The sequence below is a fragment of the Ananas comosus genome, linkage group 20, assembly GCF_001540865.1.
Source record: "Ananas comosus cultivar F153 linkage group 20, ASM154086v1, whole genome shotgun sequence".
In the NCBI taxonomy this organism is placed as follows: Eukaryota; Viridiplantae; Streptophyta; class Magnoliopsida; order Poales; family Bromeliaceae; genus Ananas; species Ananas comosus.
The window spans coordinates 328,429-342,855 of record NC_033640.1 but is presented as its reverse complement, the minus strand read 5'-3'; the positions used below and the strand labels follow the sequence as shown (position 1 = coordinate 342,855).

Genomic DNA, 14,427 nt, shown 5'->3' with positions numbered 1-14,427 from the left:
CACACGTGTGGTGAACAATTCACAGGAAGAACAAGGAGAGGGGAAACAAATGCATTGTAGTACCTCTAATAACCAGTCGTTCTAATTCAGTCCCTATACTCATTGCACACTTTTTTTTTTTCCAAACTTTTATTTTCAAATTATTTTTGTATTAAAAGCGATATGAGCAAAATCAATTCGTAGTCATTAATCAGTGACCAAATTTACGAAGTGCATTATGCGAATTTTAAAATTAGCTTTTTTAATAATATTATTTAGCTTTTGATAATGTTTATATATATAAACTAGTGAGTTGATAGAAAGATTAATATTTTTCACCGTTAGGGATTGGGTTGTAATTTGTAAATAGTGTAGGGATGGTATTATTTTTCTGCGAAAACTACAGGAATCATTTTGGAATTTGTTTGTAGTACAGGGACTATTAGGCATTTTGCCATCGGAAGGACCACCTCCCAACGGTTACTTACGTCATATCGTGTCCCTACGGTACATTCAAAGCTCCGCAAAGGCACCGACCATTCAGACTTGGCCACGTGTCCTAGTACTCCCTAGGTCCTAGTCTATAACGTCCCTCTCCCTCCCTTTTTTTTCGGGCCCCCAGAGAGAAAAAAAAAAAAAAAAAAGGAAAAAGTAAAAATAANGGCACAATGTACATAGGAACGCTACTTATCGGGCTCGGCTACGGTGCCCATTGGGCCATCGTCCCCGCCGCCGCCTCCGAACTATTCGGCTTAAAAAACTTCGGAGCATTATACAATTTCCTCACGATTGCCAACCCCGCAGGTTCTTTGATATTCTCCGGTCTTATAGCGAGCGGCATATACGACTACGAAGCGGAGAAACAAGCTCATGTTCCTCGGAGTTCTCTCGCCGACGAGCCGTTGAAATGCGAGGGGGCCATTTGCTTCTTCACGAGTTCGTTGATCATGTCGGGACTATGCATTGTCGCGATCATTTTGAGCCTCATTCTCGTTCATCGGACGAAGGTCGTTTACGCGCACTTATACGGGCACGCTCGAACATGAAAAGTATATGTTTGAGAAAAAGAGAATTTTATTCAATTACGTGATAAGTTCAATGTTGAAGTATTAGTATTGTAGTAAGCATAACAATGGCTTCATCCCTTGCATTTGTGTATTCTTTTAATTGCACTTAATCTACTTTTTTTTTTTTTTTTTTTTTTTTTTTTTTTTTTTTTTTTTTTTTGAGAGAGAGAGAGAGAGAGAGAATGTGTTGATGATATATATATATCTTTAAATATCATTCCTGTGCTTTCACACTTTCTCACTTTAGTACCATGTGTTTTAACATATATTAGTTTAGTACCCAATGGTTTTATTTTTTCTTTTTATTATTATTCATTACACTAATTTTTTCATTAAATCAGTGTCAAAGTTAAAACTAAAGGATATTAAAATGAATATTCGATAAATCTAGTTGAAGTATCTGAACTTTTTTGTATATAATTTAATAAAATATTAACGGAGGAGCTGACGAAAAGAGAAAAATGAAATCACCGGTACTAACTTGATACACTAAAAAGGTATAGGGTAGTAAAATGATACGGTAGTAAAATAAGAAAGTGCGAAATTATAGAGATGGTATTTGAAGTTTACCCTCTATATTATTATATTCATATGTATCATAATTCATAACTGTTAAAAAAATATATATATTTAAGACACCGAATATTTGAATCAGAACCCGGTCAACCGGTGCTTCGAGAAACTTCCACGGGACAATCACACGGGTCCGGTGGCGCCACGTGGCGGATTCCTGCGAAGCGAGACATCGTGGCCGTGAAACGGTACGATTAACGGCGCAGGAACCGTCCACCAACCATCTCCGCGGGAACATCGAGGCTCTCCTTGTCGAGCTCTGTGGGCCACAACACCAAACTCCGTTGCCAACCTATCACCACGTGCCACGTCGCACTAACCCCACGTGGCGTAATACCATTTGTTGGAGAGGAACAAATGTTGAAGCTCAAATCCACTCTCCCAGTTGGTCAAAGTCAAACGCGCCAGCTGGCGTAGTCACACGTGTCTCGGCCTTTTGGGTTGGAGAGGCCTCAGTAGCTCACACGTGTGGTGAACAAGTCACAGGAACAACAAGGAGAGGGGAAACAAATGCATTGTAGTACCTCTAATAGCCAGTAGGTCTAATTCAGTCCCTATACTCAGTGCACACATTTTTTTTTCCAAACTTTTTTTTTCAAATTATTTTGTATTAAAAGCGATATGAGCAAAACCAATTCGTAATTATTAATCAGTGACCAAATTTACGAAGTGCATTATGCAAATTTTAAAACTAACTTTTCTAACAATATTTTTTAGCTTTTGATTATGTTTATATATATAACTAGTTAGTTGATAGAAAGTTTAATATTTTTCACCGTTAGAGATTAGGTTGTAATTTGTAAATAGTGTAGGGATGGCATTATTTTTCTGCGAAAACTACAGGAATCGCTTTGGAATTTGTTTGCAGTACAGGGACTATTAGGCATTTTGCCATCGGAAGGACCACCTCCCAACGGTTACCTACGTCATATCTTGTCCCTACGGTACATTCAAAGCTCCGCAAAGGCACTGACCACTCAGGCTTGGCCACGTGTCCTACGGTACTCCTAGGCCCGTCTATAACGTCCCTCTCCCCCCCTTTTTTTTCGGGGCCCCAGAGAGAGGAAAAAAAAAAAAGAGGAAAAAATAAAAATAAAAAGAAGAGGGGGGTGTGGTTGAGGTGCGTGTTTGGGGGGGGGGGAAAGAAACCTAGAAATTGGGAATAGCTCTCTGCGAGCACGAGCGCCTCACGAAACCCTAAGCTTCGACGGCACCGGCGCCGCGCGGAGCCGGCCCATGGCCGATCCGAGCCCCGATCCTCCCACCATCAGCAAGCGGCGGCGGCGTGGGAGTCCGTAGGCCTGAGAGCAGCAGCAGCCGGGGACCTGGACACGGATCTCGGAGCCGCGGCGTGCTGTGGCTGAACCCGCGGAGACTTCCGCCGCCGCGCCGGCGCGGCAGGCCGCGGCGCGCCGGGGGCGGCGTTCAGGCTCGAGCACGGCGGCGACGTGGAGGCGGACGGGAACTGCCTCTTCACGGCGGCGAGGAAGGCGATGGTGGGGGCGAAGGTGGGGGGGCCGAGGGAGCTGCGGCAGAGGACGGTGAGGGGGATCGTGGACGCGGCGATCCGGCACCTCTACTCGCCGGATCTGAAGGCCGGGTGGGGGATCCACGTTGTTCAGGAGGTGAAGCTCCTCGCGAGGAAAGAGGATCGCGAGGGTTTGGACGCGGCGATCCAGGAACTCGTAGATGTTGGGGTTCTGAGGTATCTCTCTATATTTTTTCTCTTTCTTTTCCCCGATCTTCGCTCTCTTTTTTTCTTTTCTCATTGTCATCATTTCTATGATTTTTATCGGATTTATGTCTGATTATCTGCTTTTTTTCTTTTTTTCTTTTTTTTTTTTTTACAACTTTGTAGGATATTCTTAAATGCTTCCATTTTTCTCTCTCTATTTTACAGATCTAGTGTTTTTTTTCCCTCCTAATATTTAATATTGTTATTTTTCATGATTTTTGTCAAATTTACTTCTAATTATCTGCTACTTTGTGAAGAAAAAAATTGTATTGTGTTATCGAATGCTATTAAAAGTTTACTTTTTCCTTGTTATTTTCAGCTTTATTTCTTAAATTATTTTTATATGATATTACACGGAGTTTGGAACTGTGAAATGGATGTGCATGAGGACACTTTTTGAGTCATTGGTAAATAGAGAAAGAAACTACGAGAAAAGGTATTTATTTTTAATTTTTAAAACCGATGATCAGGAAATGGATCCCATTTAAAGGTTTGCTTAGTGTAAATAAGGTAATTTGAACCAATAAAACACCAATTTTTAAAGGTTTTTTTTTTTAGAGTAGATAAGGTAATTTTGACCGATAAAATGCGAATTTTATTACCATTTTTAACAGCATAGGTTGACATGATCATTTGTGCTGTTATTTGTGACACAAATACCTGTCAAAAACCCTGAGAGAAAAAAAAAAAGAGAGAAAAACCTAAGTATGTGTTAAAAACTTAATATTCCTTAATAAGAGACTCATACGAGGAAGACCAAAGTAAATTAAGAAGGCGATTTGCCTTGACGCATTGTGTCGACATGATAGCATGGTTTGATGTGTGGGCATTGCACCCAATCTAAGCTACCAACATAAACTTAGTTGGAAAGTTTGTGTGTTGGATAATTTATTGTCATGATATATTGTTTGGGCCATATTTTCCTTAAATCTCCTGTTTCATGCACACTGCTGTCACAGTTATATGAAAAAAAAAATAATGTGTAACATTAACCCCTTTTTTTTTTGTGACTGTTTATTGTCTCACCATTGTTTATCTTTGTGCCGCTAACAAGGTCCAGAATGTGTATCAAGCTTCTGTTTATTAACTTTTATATGTGTTGTGTTACACTGTTTCATTGAAGCTGATATGTTGTGTTATTTACATTACTGGTGTAGATTAGAAGCTTTTTTTTCTGATGTTCCTCGATATGTCGCAATTCTAGGGCCTTCTTATCTGTTATTGTGCTAATAACCAGCTAATGTTGTTTCCTAGGGAGACAGCGATGGAGTCTATCTACAAGGAGAGATGCATAGCTGTAAACGACGGGCCTAGTTGGGCCAAGTACATGTCCACCTCCGGCTCTCCGGAAGACGAGTATGACATCATCACGTTGCAATATACGGAGGAAGGCTTGTTGAGCATAGATGAGAACCGGGATGGCCACGCTGCGGCGTTTGGTGACGACATCGCTATTGAGTGCTTGGCAACGGAATTCAAGCGTGAAGTGTATGTGGTGAGTGGATGAAAACTTCGAATTTGAGCACATTTTGTCTCCTTTTGTAAATAGATAGCACCTACTATTTTTCTGCATCAATTCTACTTCTTACTATCAGAGTAGCTCTATTAGTTTTAGTTTGTCATTACTGAATGGAATATAGCTTTTGAAATTTTGTATCTACTCGTATTTTAAAACAAACCCCGAGGAATTTTAAAAAAAAAAAACGAGGTGGGCAGTTTTGGTGTTTTTATATGAAGGTTTGAAAATACTCGATGATAAGCGTTAGGAAGCAAGTAATACTTGTGCATAATTTAGCTGGTGCTTCTCTGTATAAAGCTATTTTAATTCTTGAAATTGTCCCCGAATAAGTTGTCGAATATTTATACTATCAGGTCCAAGCACATGGGTCAGATGCAATGGTAGATGAGGACAACTGTGTTTTCTTCCTTCCCCACCGCCCCCGGGGTCAGATTTGTGAAACCCCAATTTTTTTGTTCATGAAGGGAACAGGTTAGCAATAAGCTTTTGAATCATTGATTCCATTAAAAAAGTATACATTTTTCTATGACTACGCCGCGTTGTTTGATGTAATCTTTTATTATTATTTGTGGTTTAACTTCTATTTTATTCTTTACAGGCTGGTGTGGTGCCGGAGCCGACCATTATGAACCCTTAATCGCCAACCCTATTCCTCTTATCTCTCCGGAAAGGGCTGCTGTTGTACTCTAAAAGCCCATCATCGGTTTTGCCGCTCTTTTTTTTTTTTTCCATTAAATTAGTTTTTTGTTTTTCCCTCGGAAATCGAAGACTTTGAGTTCTTGAGAGTGAAGCAGATTAGAATCTCATCTTCCATTTTTTTCATCTAACAAATCTTTCCGGATCATTACTAACCCTTTAACTTGTAGGGATGTGGACAAACGGCGCCTTTATAACTTTATTTCGCTAGCTTCGACCGGTAGGGGGAAACATTGAGGAGCCCCGTCGATTGTTTTCTCTTTTTTTTTCCCAATTTTCTCACTGATGAGTACTGTTTTTGGGGATTTCCGATTATTGATTCTGAGAGCTTGTTTTGCAAATTGGACACTGTTGTTTTCCAGTTGTTAGTGAAATCGATTCTTTTTCTCAATGTCTCAACCTTTATATTGATGATGATCTTAATTCATTCACATCATTGCGAGCTGAGATTATATTTGGGGCTCTTGTTCAATCAATCATATTTTGTGGAAAAGTGCTTCTGCTTTTGTTGTAATAACTATGGGATTTGTTAGAAGAAGGTAATATAAATAAAATGATTACTATTGAGAAAGCTTTGTTGTGTTTCAGAGTCGCAGAGAAGCGATTTTAGAAGCTGGATTAGAAGAACCATGGGTTGATTTTCGTGTTTCTCTGAAACTTGGATTTTGTTTTCTTTTTATTCTCTTTAAAAAGTTTTGATTATTACTGCAATGCTATGTCCATGTGATTATTACTGCAATCATAAGCGTCTCTCATCTAAGTACGCTTCTAAGTTTATCATTCACTCACTACACATGGATAAGCTCATAAGTATTCAATTTTAACATTTTATAGAAATTCATGTTCTTGTTTAATGACTCAGTGTTACAGTTAAACTTCGTGGGGAATAATGTGTAAGAAATTCTGATTTTTTTTTTTGTTTTGTTTTTATGATTTGAACCTTGAATTTTTCACGTAAACATGTTATTTCTTATCTTATGTCCTATTTATAACAATTTCATCATTGGATTAAACGTTATAGCTCTTGGACTGTAGCATTCTAATTGCTCTCTATCGGATACAAAAATGATTCTAATTAGATTATAAAAAGTCTCGCATTCTAATAACAATAACTGCGTTTAAATATTTTGAACCGGTAGTTTTAGTTCAACGGTTATTATTGCAATCGAAACGGAAGGTAAATTATTTAACAATGTATGATTTCGTGAATAGAGACCTCAGTGTTTTTAGTTTTATTTGTTAAAAAGTAACTTATTGTCATTAGTTCAATAAATCGAATGAACTAAAATTACTTAGTTTTGCTTAAAAAAACAAAAATAAAATAAAATTTACCAGCAAACTTTTTTTTTATTTTTTGATTTTATAGTTTAAATCTGAAATGGTCCTGAAAAAAAAAAAAAAAAAAAACCAAAATACGAGCAATATATACGAATTTACAAAACTACCCTTCTCCCTCGTCCTCTCCGTCCCCTTCCTCGCTATATATATCCTCCTCCTCTTATCACCAACCTCATCGAACACTCTCCAATCTCCTCCTCACGCGCACCAACTCCCTTTCCTCCATTAATGGCGTCCTCTCTCACCTCCCTCGTAAGCGCTCCCCCCAAAACCCTAACCCTCCTCTCTCTCTCTCTCTCTCTCTCTCTCTCTAACCTTGTTCTCTCGCTCTCTCTCTCTCTTAGGCGAGTGTTCGGCCCACGATCGCGGCTCCGAGAAGCTTCGGAGGCTCTCGCCTCCTCGTCCCCTCGTCGTCCTCGGCTTCGTTGAGCTTCCACAAGAGCCACCTCTCGAAGATCTCCTCCTCCTCCGTGCTCTCCGGTGGCCGCGTCGTCGCCTCGCCCTCTTCGTCCCCCTCGCTCCGGAGCCGAGCCCGATTCGCCAGCTCGGCGCGGGCCGAGCTCAAGGTGAGTGGCTCGCACTCTAGGGCTAGGGTTTTAGCATCCCCTCTCGTTTCGGCACACATTTGAGTGCTACGGTTTCGGATGTTACTTATCTTGCTGTTTTTGATGAAGGCTTCATGCTGGGTTTGATCTTTCACGGGTAGTTTTTAGGGTTTTGGTGACATTCCATTCTAAGATTGACGTTTGTTGGGTGGTTTTGGGGGTTTAGGTGATGATCGATGCTGGTTTTGTTCTTTGTTGGGTGGTTTTGAGGGTTGTGGTGATGTTCGATGCGGTGTTTGATATCACTTGTGTAGTTTTTAGTGGGGGTTTTCAATAATCGGAAGTATGGCCTGGACATTTGTGCACTTGGGACAATAATCGAGCTTGGTGTTTAACCCTAAGGCCTTGAAATCTAAATGTAAGCTGTTGGACATGATCTACAACCTGTAAATGGTGTCTACATGTGAAAGATTATAAGTTTTATAACGATTAGCTAGGCATCTAAGTAGTCGATCAGAGAATCAACGGCGATAAAACGGCCATTTCTGAAAATATATGAGGAATAGGTGGTTATCTGTTCGGAGTTTGGACATGTAGATGTTTGTTATTGTAGGTCATGTCCGATGATTTGAAATTTCATTTCAAGATGTCGTGGATTGAGTTTCTTGGGACCAATCCATGGTGGGTTAGTTTCAGCAATAGTTTCTCATCCATTAATTGCATTTTTTTGGGCAGAAATAGTTGTATTACTGAGGATTGGTTTTTGCAAATGTGGTTTCAGGAGGCTGAGCTGCAGTCTAAGGTCACTAACAAGGTGTACTTTGACATAAGCATCGGTAATCCTGTGGGGAAGCTTGTTGGAAGGATCGTCATCGGGCTGTATGGGGAGGATGTGCCCCAAACTGCAGAGAACTTCCGCGCTCTTTGCACTGGTCGGTAAAAATAAATTGGCAAATTACAAAATTAAGTGCTTCAAGTTTGACTCGTGTTTTAGATTTCATCTTGTTTCAATTGTAATGAGTTATTACCAATTTAAGGATAAATTGCTATGCATAAATTATGAGGACTAAATTGAAAGTCAAGTCAAACTTCTAGGAGTAATTTTGTAATTAACCCATCCATTTGTTGTACTTTGTTGGTTGCTTTCCTTTGTTTAGAAACTGGATGGAAAGGGTTGTATACTTTTCTTAATGAAGCTTCATTTCTATCAGGGGAGAAGGGATTCGGATATAAGGGCTCCACGTTTCATCGTGTCATTAAGGACTTCATGATTCAAGGAGGAGATTTTGACAAGGGAAATGTATGCTACCTCCTTTTGTTCCCACTTTATTCCCGATTTGATGTGATTGGCTCAACTTTAGTATTATGCTGTTAGTGCATTTATCTCGCCAAAACCTGGCACTGGCATATTTTTGAGAATATGCAGTCTAATGTATGATTAAAAAATTTATTCATATATTTTCTAGATAAGTGGCGACATATTGCATCATGTGGAAAAGTTGACTTAGTTGACTGACCGATACAAATTCTATCGAGTTGGCAGTTAAGTAGAAAATTTGCTAATGTTTCTACAGAGACTTATTAAGATTTGCACTTTAATTTTCCAACATATCCCATTGCTCAAGTGATGTCATGATTGTTAGTGGAGGAACAAAATAAAATTAACTGGTCTAGGATTTGTATTGATCATTACGAAATGGATGATGATGCCTTGTTTATTTTGAGAAAACAAGAGACCACTACGGTGTTCAATGCAAAATGCTCCTTATCCAGCATATCAACCTGTTATTTCATTATGCACGAGGCATTACTTGAATAGGCAGGCATTTTTTGAGTTGTGATTAGGTGCTAAACATGTATATTTAATACATGCCTTCTTGTAGAGGTTTGCTATATGATTTTTGTTTTTTTAAGTTTTTAAGTGCTTTGTTTCAATTATCTCCTATCCCTTGGCCATATTTTTCAATAGTTTCTTTTTTTTTTCCTCTTGCATGAAAATTCCGCAGTCCTGGTAGAATTTCATACCAACCCTTTGTCGAGCCTTCAAAAATATTACTTTTTTTAGGACCTTTGAGAAACAAAGAAAACCTTACCTCTGCTGTTTTAATAAGGTGCAAACCTTTTCCCAAAGCGTAAAAGAGGCTAAAATATGATTGAATAATCATCCAACTGATGTACCATTGTCATCTTTCCAACTTTTTAAAATGATTCTGTTGGTTGGTCATTGCAATGCTGAGGGAATTCTAGTAGTTCAGAACAGAAGATGTTTTTTTAGCATTTCTCAGTAACCTCAAATTTTACGTAATGAAAAAGAAAAACTTCGATTGCAGGGAACTGGAGGTAAAAGCATATACGGGCGTACGTTTAAGGATGAGAATTTCAAGCGTAAGTTGAACTAACTGACGTTTGTTTTCATCCAGCATTCTGTGTTGTATGTATTTTCTGATGATTTTCATTTCTTGAAAATTTCCAGTGGCTCATTTGGGACCTGGCATCGTTAGCATGGCAAACGCCGGACCAAACACTAATGGAAGCCAGTTCTTCATTTGTACTGTCAAGGTAATTTTCGATTTGACGTAATTATTCATATAAATAAATGTTAGTTGTTCGATATGAAGATATTTGATGATTTTGGATGCTTCCTCCCAAAATGCATCCAGCTTTTTAAAGCCGAGGAGGTTTTTCCAGTTCCTTCTCTTCGAGGGGCTTACCCTTCTTTCCTACTCTAAATAAACCCTTCCTTCAGTCCTCTAGTAGTGAAGTTTTTTGCCTAAGTGTGGTACCGTGTCGACGCCATTATTAGACTTTCCTTGTTAAAATTGAAACTTTTGAGGACAAAAATGAAATCAAGGCCGCGAAACTGAAACTCTAGATTGAGATCAAATCGGGGATCGAACTACAGGTACTAAATTGTATTTGTTTCAATTGAAACCGAGGACAGCGGAAAGGTGTTCGGTCAGGTGAGGATGGTGGCTGTTGCTAAGATACGGAAGCTAACATGTTTACTATTTTTCGGAAATGCAGACGCCGTGGTTGGACCAGAGGCACGTGGTGTTCGGGCAGGTTCTCGAGGGCATGGATGTGGTGCGGCTAGTCGAGTCGCAGGAGACCGACCGCGGCGACCGGCCCAAGAAGCGAGTCATCATCAGCGACTGCGGGGAGCTTCCCATGGTCTGATCGGTTGAATCTTAACCCTGCTTTCGTCTCTTTGAATGAGAAAAAAAGAAGAAAAACACTTGATGTGTCCACCCCTTAGTTTTGTAGCAATTTTAATGAATGTTGGTAGAGAGAGAGACAGAGAGAGAGAGAGGAGAAGATAGGGAGGAGTAGAAACTACTGCCCTATTTGATGGGCTTCTTAAAGACGGCAAATGGATTGTGCCTTAACGGCGCATTTGCTCTCTGCTTTTACTATGCAAAGTGAGCAATAAGATCCTATGAAACTGTGAAAGCTATAATTCTTTTCTTCTTTTTCACCTCCTTTTCTTATCCAAGTTCCCATTTATGGCTTTGACTTCGAATTCGAGATTTCACGCTCGTTCACGGATGAGGACGCCTACCAACCAGCCTAGACAGGACGAGGTCGGTGGTGTTATATATAATCTATGTTCAGTTTGGACTGCAAATTCCGGCGTACTTGTTTGATTTGTTTCTCGTGATTATGAATATGAATATCCGGCGGATCATCGGGAACTACGGCCTCTTTTTCCTGATGTTTGCAACTACTGAGTTAATGAGTTAATGCTTTTAATTACAACCAGATCAAAAAGTTAGTTGCGTGTGTTGGGGTCTGTTCGTATTCTTTCTTTATGTTTACATCTTACTTCTCCTTTTACAAATGTATGTACCCGCTAATAAGCTTACAGAGAAATCTCTAAATTTTAGGGTGTTTGTATCAGAGTTAAGAGGATTTTAGTTTCCCTTTTGCTAATCATTGCTGTATGCGTCTGACGAGTGCTGAATTGGACTCACTCAGCTTGCAAAACATCAGAAATAAGTCTCAAAATATTTTGGAAAGCATCAAGCAGCTGGAAAAATCACCAGTGTAGATTACGGTCTTCTCATTAACTCAAAAAGTATTTGGAATATATAGAATTAGACTGGAATATTATTAATAGTATCAATGATTTGGTGCTATTAAATTTTCTGTTCTTGGATTAAAAGATGTGCGGTTAGGATGATGTGGGCCTCTAGGTTGAGTAGGTGATTAGTTGAATAATATAATCGAACGGATGAAAATGATAAAAGAGGTAAATTTAACGGCAGAAAATTTGATAGCACCAATGTTTCGTGTTATCGATAGCATTCCATCCGGATTCTATATGAGTCCAACTGTTATACTATAGGTAGCACAGGGCTTCCGTGCTACCAAGTTTTTTCGATGATGCGGCTTCCAAATCGACGATCGGCTCCGTTAAACTTGGATGATGCGGCTTCCAAATCGACGATCGGCTCCGTTAAACTTGATCTATACTGTTGAAAGTATTTGGGAACTAAAGTTCAAATTTTTTTGACATCATTTGACTAGTGATCAAAAGGTCTCAAAATTGACAATTTTAATGGTAGATGTGATGCGTTTGTGAATTTAACGGTGTAAAGTAATCCAAATATGATGAAATTTTTATAAAATTTTTTTTTTACTATTTAGAGTAAGATCAGTGCCACTGATCTTAAATTCAAATCTTTTATCATCATTTTTTACGAGATTTTTATTTTCATCCGTTTATTTGTAGACTACTCGTTTAATAGGTAAATGATACCGAAAAATAATAAAATTTAGTTTTCAAATACTTTCAATAGTATAGATCAAATCTAACGGAGCCGATCGTCGATTTGAAAGCCACATCATTGAAAACAACTTGGTAGCACGGAGGCTTCCGTGCTACCAGATGTAGGAATGAGAACTTAAGTTTTTAAAATAGGAGTTTAAAATTTCTAATAAATTATAAATGACAAGTAAAACTGTACTAAATTAATAATTCATTTGTTACAGTTTTTTTAATTTTAAAATAAGGATAAGTATATGGGATTTAGTATATTTGTCACGCCTAGCAACTCAACTTGTAAGATTCGAACTTTTACTCCGATATCATAGCTTTGAAGTCATGATATTTATCATAACATATATATAATAGTTATACCACAAGAGAAACGTATATATATATATATATCTCTCTCTCTCTCTCTCTCTCTCTCTCTCTCTCTCTCTCTCTCTCTCTCTCTCTCTCCGACGATATGATAGCTNATTTATATGTAGATTTATGAATCTAACTCAAAATTTAAATTTAATTTTGAATGATTATTTAAATTTAAATAGTCATTGATTTCATAAACCTCTTTTTAAACCATTCTATTTTTCAAAGATGATGTATTTCTGATTAATTAATTAATTATTTTTTAAAAATGCGTATGAAATATTCGTATATTTTATCTTAATAGAATGATTATTTTTAATTTTTCTTATTTCTCAACATTTTTTATCCATTTTCATCTATACATAAACTTATTGCACAGAGCACCCAACCCAACTCGTGCGGTCCGCTCACCGCTCTGTAAAAGTGACCGCGAATTTTTTCGACTCCGAAACCGCAAAAAAATGTTTTCGGGCTAATCGGGCGACGCTGTAAAAGGGGGTGAGCTCACCGGGGGTGACCACACTAAAGTATCATGCTACAGAAACGGGTTACGGGTGTAATGAGGGCCCGAGCCCGACCCGGCCCGGCCCGGTCCAGCAATAACTCGGGCCGTGTTGGTCCAAGCTGGGCCCATGCTGGCCTAGTTGTTCCTTTTGGTTTTAAATATTTTTATCTTTAAAATTCTTTAAAAATATTCTAAATATTTTTTAACAATTAAAAGGATATTGTAGTTAATTAGAATTTTTTTAAAAAATAAAAAATAAATATATCTTTTAGAAAAATTTTCAAATTAAATTTTAAGAAAATTATTCAGAAAGAATTTTTTTAAAAAAAATTCTATTAAAAATTATTTGAATAAATTAGAAAAATTAAAAATATATTTGGAAAGTTTTAAAGCAAAAACTATAAAACATGGGCCTAAATCTATAGGCCTAGTACGGCCCAAATGTTTGGGCCGCGCCGGGGCCGGGTCGAATTGTATTGTGTCTATAAATATTATTTATTATATGTGTTCAATTGCATACAAATTTTCTTTTCTATACACCCAAAATTCAAAATTTTGATTTGATTCCAAAACTAGAATTTTAGCTTGAACTTATATATAGTTTTGTGAATCAAACTCAAAATTTAAATGTAATTTTGAATTTATTTCCTAAATTTAAGCAAGTGTTGATTTGACAAGTCTATTTTCGAATCATTCTATTTTTCAAACCTGATTTGTTTTTTATTAGTTAATTTTTTTCAATGTGTATAGAAGAATACTTTTTATTTTATTTGGATAAATTTTTTTTTAATTCCTCACAAATTTTTATTCGTTATATATATATATATATATATATATACCCATTCCCATTCAACTCACGCGGTACACTCACTGCTCAGTACATGTGACCACGAATTATTTTCGACACCAACCCACAAAAAAATTATTTTCACGCAAAACGGGCGACGTTGTGAAGGGGGTGAGCTCACGGGGAAGGTAAACTTAGGGCTGTGATAGAGGCCACATATTCCGGGGCTAAACGGGTCGGAGCCCTGCACAGCCCGGCCTGGTCCGGCCCGATAGTGCCCAACACGTACAAACGTTCGGGCCTAGGATTTGTCTTTAGTTTTTTAAAATTTTTATCTTTAAAAAGCTAAAAAAAAATTCTAAATAGTTTTTTAACTATGAAAAGGTCATTCTGGTTTTTTTTAAAAAAATTAAATTAAAAGCTTAAAACATTTATAAAGCTTTAAAAATTATTTAGAAAGAACTTCAAAAATTACATTAAAAAAATTATTTGAATAAAATTTTAAAAAAATTTTTAAAAATATTTTCATACTTTTAAAGTGAAAGTATA

The 14,427-nt window shown here is 37.7% G+C and overlaps 3 protein-coding genes across 3 annotated transcripts; all 3 read left to right on the top strand.

Annotated features, from left to right (window-relative positions):
• On the top strand, positions 642–1,175 carry LOC109725371 (protein NUCLEAR FUSION DEFECTIVE 4-like; the record flags this gene model as incomplete). Its single annotated transcript, XM_020254530.1, is given in 1 exon segment — positions 642–1,175. A coding segment is annotated over 1 exon segment (384 nt), but the record flags the coding sequence as incomplete, so codon positions are not given.
• LOC109726016 lies at positions 2,856–6,000 on the top strand. Its single transcript, XM_020255448.1, has 5 exons — positions 2,856–2,910; positions 2,994–3,324; positions 4,609–4,849; positions 5,227–5,344; positions 5,472–6,000. Exons 1-5 carry the CDS (start codon positions 2,856–2,858, stop codon positions 5,561–5,563), a joined length of 837 nt encoding a protein of 278 aa, XP_020111037.1. The 3' UTR covers positions 5,564–6,000.
• On the top strand, positions 7,020–10,933 carry LOC109725857 (photosynthetic NDH subunit of lumenal location 5, chloroplastic). The gene is made up of 7 exons (XM_020255254.1): positions 7,020–7,159; positions 7,252–7,473; positions 8,234–8,384; positions 8,664–8,752; positions 9,783–9,837; positions 9,926–10,011; positions 10,477–10,933. The coding sequence occupies exons 1-7, from the start codon at positions 7,136–7,138 to the stop codon at positions 10,627–10,629; spliced, it is 780 nt and encodes a 259-aa protein (XP_020110843.1). The 5' UTR covers positions 7,020–7,135; the 3' UTR covers positions 10,630–10,933.

What these genes read in the sequence shown, in the direction of transcription:
- LOC109726016 (XM_020255448.1), top strand. Translation starts at nt 2,856, where the DNA reads ATGGCCGATCCGAGCCCCGATCCTCCCACCATCAGCAAGCGGCGGCGG. An exon ending in GTAGATGTTGGGGTTCTGAG is followed by an intron (nt 3,325 to 4,608) that starts GTATCTCTCTAT and finishes GTTGTTTCCTAG; the next exon opens with GGAGACAGCGATGGAGTCTA. An exon ending in TTTGTTCATGAAGGGAACAG is followed by an intron (nt 5,345 to 5,471) that starts GTTAGCAATAAG and finishes TATTCTTTACAG; the next exon opens with GCTGGTGTGGTGCCGGAGCC.
- LOC109725857 (XM_020255254.1), top strand. Translation starts at nt 7,136, where the DNA reads ATGGCGTCCTCTCTCACCTCCCTC. An exon ending in CGGCGCGGGCCGAGCTCAAG is followed by an intron (nt 7,474 to 8,233) that starts GTGAGTGGCTCG and finishes ATGTGGTTTCAG; the next exon opens with GAGGCTGAGCTGCAGTCTAA. An exon ending in GAGATTTTGACAAGGGAAAT is followed by an intron (nt 8,753 to 9,782) that starts GTATGCTACCTC and finishes CTTCGATTGCAG; the next exon opens with GGAACTGGAGGTAAAAGCAT.